The 14,518-nt window shown below is 34.4% G+C and overlaps 1 protein-coding gene across 2 annotated transcripts; it reads left to right on the top strand.

Moving 5' to 3' along the window:
* The first annotated feature begins 2,518 nt into the window (after nt 1-2,518).
* LOC132553176 (baculoviral IAP repeat-containing protein 7-A-like) lies at nt 2,519-8,957 on the top strand. Of its 2 annotated transcripts, none has more exons than XM_060217400.1 (4): nt 2,519-2,863; nt 3,588-3,908; nt 8,350-8,490; nt 8,760-8,957. In XM_060217400.1, the coding sequence occupies exons 1-4, from the start codon at nt 2,566-2,568 to the stop codon at nt 8,945-8,947; spliced, it is 948 nt and encodes a 315-aa protein (XP_060073383.1). In that variant the 5' UTR covers nt 2,519-2,565; the 3' UTR covers nt 8,948-8,957. The 2 variants fall into 2 exon arrangements, with proteins under 2 accessions (XP_060073383.1, XP_060073382.1); XM_060217399.1 differs by having other exon boundaries at nt 2,519-3,085.
* The last annotated feature ends 5,561 nt before the right edge of the window (nt 8,958-14,518 follow it).

Raw genomic sequence — 14,518 nt, 5'->3', positions numbered from 1 at the left:
TCCTCCAAACTCAACCAAGGTAGTGAATCATACCCCTTTAAACAATTCACAATACATTTAAGAAAGTGTGACAAAAAGTAGATGTGTAGTTTATATAATGTATTTTTTGTTACCAAGAACCTAGCTAGCTTGCTAACTCCTAATCAGTTTTCTTCTGAAAAGGGTTACATATAGCACTTCATAGATGAACTCTAGATAAATGTCCCTGACAAGAAGGTAAACAGTTGTATAAGTTTTGAAAATTCATATGATTAAAGAAAACTTATTCATTAGTCAGTCTTAAATATATTGATTCATGAGCTGAATAGATAGCAAGATACATATATTTTTTTTGGGGGTGGGGGGGGGGGGGGGGGGGGGGGGGGGGGGGGGGTTTAGAGAAGAGGAAAAATGAAATACCAAGTTTAATTCCTCAACATAAAAGATTTTTACCTTGCCATCATCAAACGGTGGCTATATCTAATTGTGTTTTGTGTGTCATCTGTTCATAATCAGTTGTTGTTATCATAATTTTTGAGAAGTACTTTAGAGATATTTCCCAAACTCTGTATGTTGGTTCCCTTCTGTCACTACTTGTGTCAATTCAATTTTGACTGATCAGATTGATCAGTGAAACAGAATGGGTGACAGGATTGTTACTGCTATTTCTCAAAAAGTTCTCGTTAGGAATTATATTTCATTTGTAGGATTCCCTTATCTATGATTAATTGATCAGGTATAGCCTTGGAGGAAATCTTAATACATTAGTACATAATAAGTGTACTCTACCTGGTCTGTGTTACAGGTGAAGCCACAGGTAATCTCAATACACTGACCAATTAGTGTACTTTTCCTGGTCTGTGTTACAGGTGTACAGTATAGCCTTGGAGGAAATCTTAATACACTGACTAATTATAATGACTAGAGGTACAACTAACTTGATGTAACAATTGACAAATGAGTGATGATTGGGAGCTGATGATAAGACACAAAATATATAAAGATACAGTTGTAGCACGTGTCTTCTTTCATCTGATACAATCAGTGACTTATCATTTTGCATTCAGATAAGATTCTTGAACAGAACACTTTCAGTTTATCTGTTGATAATCATGATGCAGACCAAAGATTACATTAATGATCAATAATTTCTGTAAATCATTCTAATTGGTATTAGAGGGACACGAAAAACAATAGCTAATTCCCCATCAAGAGACAACTAAAAATTTTAGTTGACATGAAAAATAAATCCCACAAAAAAAATTCACAAAAAATAATCTAAAAAAACTTGTTCTTGTTCTAATGAAATACAATGTAGGAAAACAAGGAAAGTTCTTCCAAATGGAGATTTCTCATCTTCATCAATAAAGCATTTGATAATCAGGAGTGGATCTAGATCTCTGTGGAATTATTTTAGCGTATTTACAGGACTGAAATAAATTGAACTTAAAATATCCAAACACTTCATATGACAAGACAAAACTGAGCAGTAAGAAGATGTTTAAGATAACTTTAATGGGTCCATTTGAGTGAATTATAAGAATATTTGAGTATATTTTGTGTATTTGAGCATATCATTTGAGTAAAAAGTCATGCCCCATAGATACACCTTTGCATTATACAGGAAATGAATACTATACATACGAGTCAGTGTATGTAACCGTTATCTCCAAAACCTCATTCATTTCAAAGACTTCTACAAATATGCAGTAATACTGAAGACAAAAAATGTACTGGTACACTGTCCCAATTATCATCACAGCAATGCACAAATTTCTACTGAAGTCATGAAAGCCAAAAATTGTGAATTGATTCAACAATTTTGGAAGTACAAATATCAGAAATCTTAGATATATGCAAGGACAGTGTTGATATGAACATTTGCATGCTTTTATTGAACATGTTCATTGAAAAAAAAAATAATTATATACAAGGTGGTCTTTATAGACAGGAATTTGGTATATATAGTGTTGGGTTTTAGAGACAGGTATTTGTTATATACAGGTGGTCTTAAAAGACAGGTATTTGGTATATACATGTGTCCTTTTTAGAGAAATATTTGTTATATACAGGTGGGCATTATAGACGGGTATTTGTTATATATAGATGTCCTTTATAGACATGTATTTGTTATATACAGGTGGCCTTTACAGACAGATATTTTTTATATGCAGGTTTCTTTTAAAGACAGGTATTTGTTATATACAGGTGACTTTTATAGACAAGTAGTTGTTGTATACATGTGACCCATATAGATAGGTATTCATTGTTTACAGGTGGCCTTTATAGACAGGTATTTTTTATATATAGGTGACCTTTATAGACAGGTATTTGTTATATACAGGTGGCCTTAATAGATAGGTATTTTTATATATAGGTAACTTTTATAGACAGATATCTGTTTCATACAAGCAGTCTTTAAGGCATCTTTGACTGTAGTGTATTTTAATACCTTGTATACTGAAAACATTATGGAAGTAGTTTCACTTGGGTCTCAAATAAAATTAATCAATAGTTTTCCTCCTTCTCTCAGGGTAAATGCATTGCAGACTGATGAAATTTATAAGTTATTGAGACCGGATCGGTATGGTGAAGGTAGGACTACAACATGATAGAGTAGGAGAAGATCAAATTGACGGATTTGGATCTGAACAGTCATCTGGTGCAAGTGGCTCATCCAACTGGAATCAGAAAAGAAAAGATGAAGATGAAGGTGATCTGAAATATGAGTTTAACAGATTGGAGACATTCTTGTTCTGGCCTGAGGAGTCCCCAGTTAGTGCTAAAGCACTTGCTGAGGATGGATTTTACTTTTTAGGACCAGCTGGTGAGGATCGTGTGCGCTGCGTGTTTTGTGAGGTGGTTCTTAAAGGATGGGAACCAGGTGATGTTGTCTCAGACGATCACAGGAAATTTTCAAATGGTTGTCCATTTAAATGTCAAGCCAATGTAGGAAATGTTCCATTTTTTGGGCCATCTGATAGCTGGAATTCCTATAATTATGAAATGATCAGCTGGAAGAAAAGATTACTCTCTTACGAGAAATGGCCAAAATATTTGGCTCAGAAACCAAGAGTGCTAGCAGCTGCTGGGTTTTACTATAAAGGTAATGTTACATACATTTACTATGATAATGTCACCCAGGAGCCTAGTCCATAATTTCTGACTCTGAGTAGGGAAGGGAAACTTCCTATTGCCAATTGATTACAAGGTACAAATACAATTTGACATTTGTTGTCATCTTGGCAAAACTGAAATAGATCTCAATTGGATTAATACATGTACCCGCCACTGATCATTTACCAGATTATGATGAAGTAACAGTATCTCCAGACTCAAAATTTAAAAGTATTTTCCCACATTGTCAAGTAGAATGATTAACTCTTTGTTCTACAAAATGTAAAATTTTAAGAATTTAAAACCGTTGGTGTTTTAGTTCCTCTTTATAAATATAATTGCATTAAAGATGATAAGAATAATATATCTTTGAGTGAATTTCAGATATCTTATGAAAGTTGAAGTATTTATTCAAAATCTATGTAAGTGAAGTTTCCATTTAGATTTATTTCTTTAATAACATATATGTAAGTGTTTTATTTGTGTTGAAGGTCGTGGAGACATTGTGCAGTGTTTTTGCTGTGCAGGAATAGTGAGACAATGGCTGGAAACAGATGACCCATGGCTGGAGCACATGAAACATTTCCCAACGTGTTATCATATTCTAGAAAATATTGCATATCATAAAATGCCATCATCTTTTCACGATATGCCACCCCCTGGACAAGTACCCAGGCGACCTGTTCAACCCTCAGCAACGCCGATTGACAGACCAAATACATTACAACGCTCAACTTCAGAGATTGCCTTGGCGATGGGATACAGGGAGGACCTTATTAGAATATACAGGCAGTATCTGAGAGCACAAGGCTGTAAGCATAGATTGTATTTAGTATAATTAGTATCACTATGAAGTATTCTTTGGAATTATGTCGTCAATGTTATGAAGTCTTAGAAATATTTCCTTATGACGAAAAATCCAAGATGGCGGACACATGTACATCTCGTGAACAGGGGGATTGCCCGCAAATAAGCTCCCTCCCCTCTTTTGACAAGTCTTTTTGAACTGGGTTGGGGGCTTATTTGCGGTAAAATGCGGTACATAAGAAACTATGCACATAAAATATATACATAAAGTATATAGATGTAATATCAACATTAGGAACATATGAATATATATATTACTTAGGTCAATATTTCCCTTGTTCTGATTCGATAAGAAATTATTACCTGCAGGTCAATATATACATATATAACATATGGACTCCACATTTCTAAGTTTAGAACAGCCTGACCATATGGATCCCTGGAACAGGCTTATGTTTGTGTCTTAGAGGACAATTTGTATAGTCGTTTCAATTATTTAAAACTCTTAAGGGTTAAGAAAGTTTTAGTTAGAAAATGAACACATTCATTATCAATATATCATGTATTTGTTTGAATGTTGAATTTTAAGGTTAAGACTATTATGATGTAATATTAAAATTAAGGATCTTTGATTTCAATTAGTTGAATCTCAGTCAGTATTATACTACCATGATAATATGATATCATATTTACCACACCAAAGGTCAGTATTTGATCAATATAAACTCAGATGCTCTCAAGGATCAGTTTCTTTGTTTTGAAAAACTTTTTGAAAAGTTTGTAACACTTTTTTAGGACTTGTGCAACTAAATCAATCACTATATGATATGACTTAACATTTTAGCTAATGGCATTAATATTTGAAGTTCAACACAAGTAACTACTGTCTAGTTTTATAGAACCATACCTGTCAGGTTGAACAGCATCTCGGACTGTCATCTCCTTCAGAAGTCTAATGAAATATATATCCACTTTGGGAAATATTGACATTTTACACCTGTCTAAATCTGCCCCAGATATATTGAAATGTGTTGAAATAATACATTTTCACAAAGCAAAATCAATGAAGATTTCTCCCATATATTAAAAATTAGAAATTTAATCTCCAATCTTTTACCAAATCACATTTTAGGCGGGGACTCTTACAGGGTGAAACAGAATGCCATTTGCTCCTTGGCTGATTAAGTGTGTAGCCCTTTTATTGCTGATTAAGTGTGTAGCCCTTTTATTGCTGATTAAGTGTGTAGCCCTTTTACTGTTGATTAAGTGTGTAGCCCTTTTACTGCTGATTAAGTGTGTAGCCCTTTTATTGCTGATTAAGTGTGTAGCCCTTTTATTGCTGATTAAGTGTGTAGCCCTTTTACTGTTGATTAAGTGTGTAGCCCTTTTACTGTTGATTAAGTGTGTAGCCCTTTTATTGCTGATTAAGTGTGTAGCCCTTTTACTGTTGATTAAGTGTGTAGCCCTTTTACTGTTGATTAAGTGTGTAGCCCTTTTATTGCTGATTAAGTGTGAAGCCCTTTTACTGTTGATTAAGTGTGTAGCCCTTTTACTGCTGATTAAGTGTGTAGCCCTTTTATTGCTGATTAAGTGTGTAGCCCTTTTATTGCTGATTAAGTGTGTAGCCTTTTTACTGTTGATTAAGTGTGTAGCCCTTTTACTGCTGATTAAGTGTGTAGCCCTTTTATTGCTGATTAAGTGTGAAGCCCTTTCATTGCTGATTAAGTGTGTAGCCCTTTTACTGCTGAATAAGTGTGTAGCCCTTTTACTGCTGATTAAGTGTGAAACCCTTTTACTGCTGATTAAGTGTGAAGCCCTTTCATTGCTGATTAAGTGTGTAGCCCTTTTACTGCTGATTAAGTGTGTAGCCCTTTTATTGCTGATTAAGTGTGTAGCCCTTTTATTGCTGATTAAGTGTGAAGCCCTTTCATTGCTGATTAAGTGTGTAGCCCTTTTACTGCTGAATAAGTGTGTAGCCCTTTTATTGCTGATTAAGTGTGTAGCCCTTTTACTGCTGATTAAGTGTGAAACCCTTTTATTGCTGATTAAGTGTGTAGCCTTTATTGCTGATTAAGTGTGTAGCCCTTTTATTGCTGATTAAGTGTGTAGCCTTTATTGCTGATTAAGTGTGTAGCCCTTTTATTGCTGATTAAGTGTGTAGCCCTTTTATTGCTGATTAAGTGTGTAGCCCTTTTACTGCTGATTAAGTGTGAAACCCTTTTATTGCTGATTAAGTGTGTAGCCCTTTTATTGCTGATTAAGTGTGTAGCCCTTTTATTGCTGATTAAGTGTGTAGCCCTTTTATTGCTGATTAAGTGTGTAGCCCTTTTACTGCTGATTAAGTGTGTAGCCCTTTTATTGCCGATTAAGTGTGTAGCCCTTTTATTGCTGATTAAGTGTGTAGCCTTTATTGCTGATTAAGTGTGAAGCCCTTTTACTGCTGATTAAGTGTGTAGCCCTTTTATTGCTGATTAAGTGTGTAGCCCTTTTACTGCTGAATAAGTGTGTAGCCCTTTTACTGCTGATTAAGTGTGAAACCCTTTTATTGCTGATTAAGTGTGTAGCCCTTTTATTGCTGATTAAGTGTGTAGCCCTTTTATTGCTGATTAAGTGTGTAGCCTTTATTGCTGATTAAGTGTGAAGCCCTTTTACTGCTGATTAAGTGTGTAGCCCTTTTATTGGTGATTAAGTGTGAAGCCCTTTTATTGCTGATTAAGTGTGTAGCCCTTTTATTGCTGATTTTGTGTGAAGCCCTTTTACTGCTGATTAAGTGTGAAGCCCTTTTATTGGTGATTAAGTGTGAAGCCCTTTTATTGCTGATTAAGTGTGTAGCCCTTTTATTGCTGATTTTGTGTGAAGCCCTTTTATTGCTGATTAAGTGTGTAGCCCTTTTATTGCTGATTAAGTGTGAAGCCCTTTTATTGCTGATTAAGTGTGTAGCCCTTTTATTGCTGATTTTGTGTGAAGCCCTTTTATTGCTGATTAAGTGTGTAGCCCTTTTATTGCTGATTAAGTGTGAAGCCCTTTTATTGCTGATTAAGTGTGTAGCCCTTTTACTGCTGATTAAGTGTGTAGCCCTTTTATTGCTGATTTTGTGTGAAGCCCTTTTATTGCTGATTAAGTGTGTAGCCCTTTTATTGCTGATTAAGTGTGTAGCCCTTTTATTGCTGATTAAGTGTGAAGCCCTTTTATTGCTGATTAAGTGTGTAGCCCTTTTATTGCTGATTTTGTGTGAAGCCCTTTTATTGCTGATTAAGTGTGTAGCCCTTTTATTGCTGATTAAGTGTGTAGCCCTTTTATTGCTGATTTTGTGTGAAGCCCTTTTATTGCTGATTAAGTGTGTAGCCCTTTTATTGCTGATTAAGTGTGAAGCCCTTTTATTGCTGATTAAGTGTGTAGCCCTTTTATTGCTGATTTTGTGTGAAGCCCTTTTATTGCTGATTAAGTGTGTAGCCCTTTTATTGCTGATTAAGTGTGTAGCCCTTTTATTGCTGATTAAGTGTGTAGCCCTTTTACTGCTGATTAAGTGTGTAGCCCTTTTATTGCTGATTAAGTGTGTAGCCCTTTTATTGCTGATTAAGTGTGTAGCCCTTTTATTGCTGATTAAGTGTGTAGCCCTTTTATTGCTGATTAAGTGTGTAGCCCTTTTACTGCTGATTAAGTGTGTAGCCCTTTTATTGCTGATTAAGTGTGTAGCCCTTTTATTGCTGATTAAGTGTGTAGCCCTTTTATTGCTGATTAAGTGTGTAGCCCTTTTACTGCTGATTAAGTGTGTAGCCCTTTTATTGCTGACTAAGTGTGTAGCCCTTTTATTGCAGATTAAGTGTGTAGCCCTTTTATTGCTGATTAAGTGTGTAGCCCTTTTATTGCTGATTAAGTGTGTAGCCCTTTTATTGCTGATTAAGTGTGTAGCCCTTTTATTGCTGACTAAGTGTGAAGCCCTTTTATTGCTGACTAAGTGTGTAGCCCTTTTATTGCTGATTAAGTGTGAAGCCCTTTTATTGCTGATTCAGAGTATCTTTCTTAGTTTAAGGTTTTATCATTGTGTTGTACTATGTTATCTATTTGAATTTTGTCTCGGCAAATGTGCTCTTTTTAAGTTGATTAGAGGATGTAGATATTTTGAGTTCTGAAAAAGAATGCTTTTAACTTATTTGAAGTTTTGGTGTTTATGTTTGATGCTACATTGCATGACAAATTTATGTTCAGTATGAATTCTTTTGCTGAATATTCGAAAGATTTTGAAAAAAATGATATATTGTGAATTTGGCAATAGTGAAGGTCAGAGGTCAAATGTCAAAGTCAGAGTCACTCAACACATGTATAAGGTTACAAAAGTCATTCATACTCGAACCCAATATGAATGTTTGTCTTTTATAACATTGATATTGTAAGGACACATCCCCACCAGATTACTTTGATTTTTCTTGTGCCTTATTATTTTAGGCCCAGAAGCAGAGGATCCTAACCAGTTTATTCTTGACTTAGAAAGGTTCAAAGTTCAACCAGAAACACAGTCACCAGGAAGCTGTAGTGGAGAATACACAACTGATGGTGCTAGCCTTGCACAGACTTGTGATAGAAGGAGTAAGTTTAAATCTGTAGAATGCATTTCTCACATAGGTGATGCTTATTATAGCAATTGCTTTACAATGATTTCTTTCATATTTGATGCTCTTTAATGTTTGTTTCACTTTGGTGTTCAGATGGGTACAATTTTAATACAACCCAGCAAAAACCATGTCAATACCAAACTAAAATTGAAAATCATTGTACAATCTATATATATAAGTAAACCCTACTGGAATGTTTTACAATTTTTCATTGAAGTTACATGTTTACATGTTTGTTTTCAGCACGACTTAAGAGCGTTTCCTCGTTCTGTTTAAAATGTGATAGTCCAGATGAACCAGACTGTTGTTATGTAAAACTGGACTGTGGTCATTCTGCTTGCTGTGAAGGAGATGCTTTTGACATTGTGACATGCAGAGATTGTAATCAGAAGGTGAAGGCTTGTCTGAAGATCCCAATGCAAGAAGATTGAAGGAATACTGTAGAATTCGATTAATTCTTATTTAGAACTCTCTGAAGTGACGTTCTTAGTACACCATTACTGAATGGTGGGCTGTTCAAATTACTTAGGAAAGAAGAGAAAAGTGAAAAAGCTCTCAATTGGATCTCTTTTTTTTCTGATTTAGATAACTTTCAGTGGTGTGCTATACACATACAATTTATCCAAACTTTGAAAAGTGACTGCAATATAGGAAGTTTTCTATTGAAAAAAATCTAAAAAATATATGAAGAACATGGTTAAAAAAAACTGTAAATGATTACCATTTTTGTTTGTATTGTATAATTATTACACAATTGCCATGGAATGCAGTGAATATACTCATGTTCGTTTCTGTCTGTCGTTCGTCCGTCTGACATTAACTTTTCCATTCAAACATCTCCTTCCCAATTATTACCGGTAGCTGACCAAATGCCATGGTGTGTGGCTGGTGCATTGCTGGATTGAAGCCTGACTAAGAAATGACCTTGACCTATATACAAGGTCACGTGTAAAAATTTGTTGAAACCATTAAACATCTTCTTCTGACTATCCATAAGGTGCAGAAGCATGTTATTTGGGCAATAGATTTCTAGTATGAAGCCTGACAAATTTCGGAAAATAAATGACTTTGACTCCTAATTAAGGTTACAGGAGGCAGAATTGTTAAAACATTTAAACAACTTATTTTGACTTAGCAAAAGAAAAATAAACGTACTATTTGGGTGATCTGTTCCTAGGATGAGAAGCATAGTATTTGGGTGATATCTTCCTGGGATGTAGCTTGACAAAGTTTGCGAAAAGAAATGACCTTGAAGTATATTCAAGGTCACAGGGGTCTTTTTTAATCTGTTAAAACTTCACAACTTCCTTTTACTAACCAAAAGGTGCAGAAACATGGTATTTGGCTTAGAGCTTCCGAGGATGACGCCTGACAATTTTGCGTAAAGAAGAAAAAAACAATAGTCCAAGAAGCAGGATATTTGGTTGAAAGGTGTTTATAGGTCAAACATGAACATTAAATACCAGTGAGCGATGCAGGCCCATAGGGCCTCTTGGTGTGTATTACAAATATGTGTAATATTACCTGTTGTGATGTCAGGTTAGGTCATGAATTATGTCACCCACCCACATATTGCATTATGACTAATAATGGAGACCATAGAGATATGACAGTTCCCATTTTTACAATATTTTCCTTCATGTGATGAAAAGGATTTGAAATTTGTTTCTATTAAGTATTTATTTCAATATGAAGTAGAAACTTGGGACAAATTTTCTGTATATCACGAAACTGCTTTGTTACTAGTGTAATAGTAACCATGTATGTACAGTGTAAAATGACCTAGTGTAGATGTAAATGACACAAAGTTTCCACTGTTTACGTGGTAACGTCATGTATTATGACATCATTTAGATTGATATCAGTGTTATGAAATACTGTTTTCACGAATTTATCCAAGAATGTCAAAGTTTTGTAATAAACCATGAACTTAAAAAGCCCATAGATAAACTTGACAGATGAAGTACAGCTCAGGATTGATTATCCTGTCAGGGTGTTGTGTCTAGGTTATGATATTTCAGCGTGATAGCACTATAAAGGTGTCTGTCTTTTGCCCAATTATTCGTGGACGCCCTTCTTCATTTGACCCAGGCACCGGCTTGGACAACCACCCAAATATAACTTTGGAGAGAAATCATTCCAAAGTTTCAGTAATTATAATCTAGAGGATTATAATCTAGTCAGTTAATCTATCTTAAAAATTAATGTAGAAATAAAGAGGTTTTAGAGGCAATGAAGGATTTTCCTTAAAAGTGAAAAAAGTCATAAGTTAAGATCTGCCAGTTTCCATTGTCAGTACTCCAGGGGTTACGATAACTTTCACTCTCTTCACCCCTTGAACATGTCTTGACAAAACTGAAGGTTCCATTTACAACACGTTTTGGGCAATATGATAAGAGTAGCTTGATCCTTTGATGTGCATCAAAAGAATCTCGAGGTCGCATAACAATATATTGTTATGGCTTTGAAGTCGGATGCCTCTCCTTTGTAATATTCAGAAGGGGCGTATCGTCCTGTGATTGGTCAGTTTTTTTGTCTCCTGGAACCAATCAAATTACTTATCTTGTGCCTTCGATTTTGCCATGACATGTTCCAAAGGTGCAGAGAGCAAATGTGATTAACCTTTAGAATATCGAGGATGGCCTCAAAGTACTCAAAGACTTGGTGTTTTGATATATCAAGCATGCCCTGTAGTATATCAACATTGTTTACTCTTGACAGATATACAATGTAGCTTGAAAAGAGACAAGTGTGTGATTTTGATTTTTTTCGGTCAATTTAGAAACTAAAACATAATGTAAACACGTGAAGCATGTGTTGCATTTCATTTTTTATCGAAATGTTATTGACCCCAATTATATATTTTATTTTGCTGCATTTAAATATATCCCCTGGAAAATCACTTTCTGTCTTAAAAACCAATAGAAAGAAACTAATGTGGAACCACCTGCAGATTCGAAGTTTTTCATGTTTTAGTACTGTGTCGTCTTCTAAGTGCCACCCAAGAAACAAAAAAAATGGACTTTGCTCATATACAAAATACCGTATGTTTCATCTGTCACACCAACTAGTTACGATTTTTCGACCATGGTCGTCTTGTGATGACTAGTGATATTTACAGTAACTAACTTATTCAAATGTCAGGGGGATAGGAAAAATGTCAACCTTTAGTATTTTACAATTGAAAAAATATTTTCTGGATGTTATATTTTTCATTTGAACAGTTGAACGGGTGTTGCATTGCATTTAACAGATGATTAAACATGCATTATCATTTCAATGATTAATGGTAAACGACATTGAAACATTTTGAGCAAGTATCTGTGTTATTTGATTAACAGTGTATATGTATTTGTATTCGACTGGTTCTTTCAATATTCATGTACTATGAAGTAAAAGTTTTCCACTTTCATCTATTGTGGCATTTTACCGAACTAACTTGAAATAAGTCAGGCAGTAGAGGATTAAAATAACCAGTATGCTTATTTAACAGCCTTCTGTTTCATTTAATTATTTTCTGGATCAGAAGTTGCATTACAGTAATACATAGATACTTCTGTATGCTAATTCCACCCGTTTATTTGTCAACCTGTTTTCTTTTGGATATTGAAACTAAAATTAATAACGACCTAGCTAAAATTCAACATTGGGCAGAAAAGTGGCTTGTTAAATTCAATCCCCTAAAAACGGAAGCCTTACTTATTTCAAACATAGAGCATGATCATGTCATAGATATTAAATTTAATAATGTGAGTGTCGATTTTGTTGAACATCATAAACATCTAGGTGTAACTTTAGATGAGAATTGTAAACATATAGAAAACATTTGTAAAGATGCATCTAAACAGGTAAGTATCCTACGTAAATTAAAATGCATGTTAAATAGACAAACTTTAGTCAAAATCTATAAGGCTTATATACTTCCATTATTAGAATACTGTTGTGAAGTTTGGGATGGGTGTTCTCTCAGTGATGCAGACAAACTAGAAAAACTTCAGTTAGAATCTATCAGAATTATCACTGGTTTACCCTCTTATACCAGTAGAGAATCACTGTATTCTGAGAGTGGTCTAGAACCATTATCAGAAAGACGCACTAGAAGAAAACTACAGCTTTTCTACAAAATAGTTAATAATCTCACTCCAAATTATCTGTCTACTCTATTGCCCCCTTTAGTATCTGAAAATTCACAATATAACCTCCGTAATGCACAAAATTATTCTTTACTAAATTTCAGACTACAACTAACAAACTTATCTTTCTTTCCGTCCACTATCCGACTTTGGAACCAACTTGAACTTGAACTTAGACAAAGTGTTTCTTACTCTATCTTTAAACATTCTCTTCGACCCACTACACTAGTTCCATATTATTATTTGCTTGGTAGTCCTAAGGCTAATATACTACACGCTAGGTTAAGAAATAAATCCAGTACCTTAAATAATGACCATTTCAGATCCAATCTAATAGATTATCGTTTCTGTCAATGTGGACACCCTGTTGAAGATACTTACCACTATTTTTTTGTTTGTAATATTTATTCGGACCAGAGAGCCATTCTGTACCGAGAACTAAATAATTTTATCCCTCTAGACCTGCAGTTACTCCTACATGGTAGTATTATCTACTCATATGAAGATAATGTAAAAATATGTCAAATCACTCAGCAATATATACTTAATTCAAACAGATTTTGATCTTTATCTCTCTATCTACCTCCCTCTATCTCTTTCCGTGATAAATGTAAAAATATTTGGTCTCTCCTTGCTCCGACACAAGTGTTTTTTTTTTTTTTTTCTGAAGGACCCGGATGCCAGGAGAAAGCGATAATCGCACGGGATGTGATGAACTGTAGAAAAGTTTGGAAGTTATGAAAACCGTTTTGAATTTTTACTTGTGTTGTTTGTATCAGGAGAGACCGCTCTACATGAAGTTATTTAAACTCTCTCTCTCTCTCTCTCTCTCTCTCTCTCTCTCTCTCTCTCTCTCTCTCTCTCTCTCTTGTCTTTTTATATCTATTTTGTAAAATTTTATAGGAAAGGGCTTTATATAAGCTTGTTCAATCCTGCTTGTATACTTTGTACAAATAAAATATGTTTAAATCAAACCTGTTCTCTATAGCAGTGTAGTTAAATTCTGAAGTCTACTGTATGTATTTACTTTTCAAACAGTTGTAATATTGTTTTGATGTATCACCAAACCTGTTAAAGTAACAAAAAGCTATTAATGTGATGCTATTATTTTTCAGTATTTTGTAAAACACTCTGGTGGGTTTAGATACTTTTGTAAACTTATTTTCTATTTATGATACCAATGAGTTATTGCTACATTATTATTTATTTGTGATGTTGTATTTAAAGGGCTATGCATATATTAGATTACTATGGATGGTTATGGTTACAGTGAGGATGTATTCATCTGGGGTCAATGCTCTATCCATACAGGTGTTGTTTTCAAACAACGTTAAATATCTCTATGAATATTTATTTTTCAGAGTTCGTTCTTGCTGTAGCTATTTTATAATTTTAGATATATAAAAACACAATAGCAGTACACTATCACTTTAAAAGTCACCGTGTCTACATTTACATTGTAGATGGGTTTTACGATACAGTTGTAAGTATTCAATAAATCTACGTGATCTTCTATCGTTTTTATGGCAATTGGACATTAAATATTTACTTGACGGTGGTATTCAGGTGTGATGTAATGTTTATGACTTAAGGGTCCAAGTCCTAGTGTTTATTAGGGCCATTGAGCAGATCCAGTCAGCAGAACCTTGATCAATAACAAATAGATTGAATCCTGACTGCAGAATGTCTGGCTAATGTTGTAGTCGCTTCGAAAAAAAACATAATTGTTATAATTTTTGTACCGGTAGTAATAATAAACACATTCCTTCCCGGTTTCTTTAAACGAAATTGATACACGCTTGTAAACATACACATATATGTGTATATACTGCATTATGAGCACAGCTGTAGCATTCAAGCAGCTATGAG

Source organism: Ylistrum balloti, unplaced genomic scaffold (assembly GCF_031769215.1).
Source record: "Ylistrum balloti isolate Yb309-2 unplaced genomic scaffold, AGI_CSIRO_Ybal_v1 Utg370302, whole genome shotgun sequence".
In the NCBI taxonomy this organism is placed as follows: domain Eukaryota; kingdom Metazoa; phylum Mollusca; class Bivalvia; order Pectinida; family Pectinidae; genus Ylistrum; species Ylistrum balloti.
The sequence above is the reverse complement of the archived record's forward strand: the minus strand, read 5'-3'. Positions and strand labels throughout refer to the sequence as shown.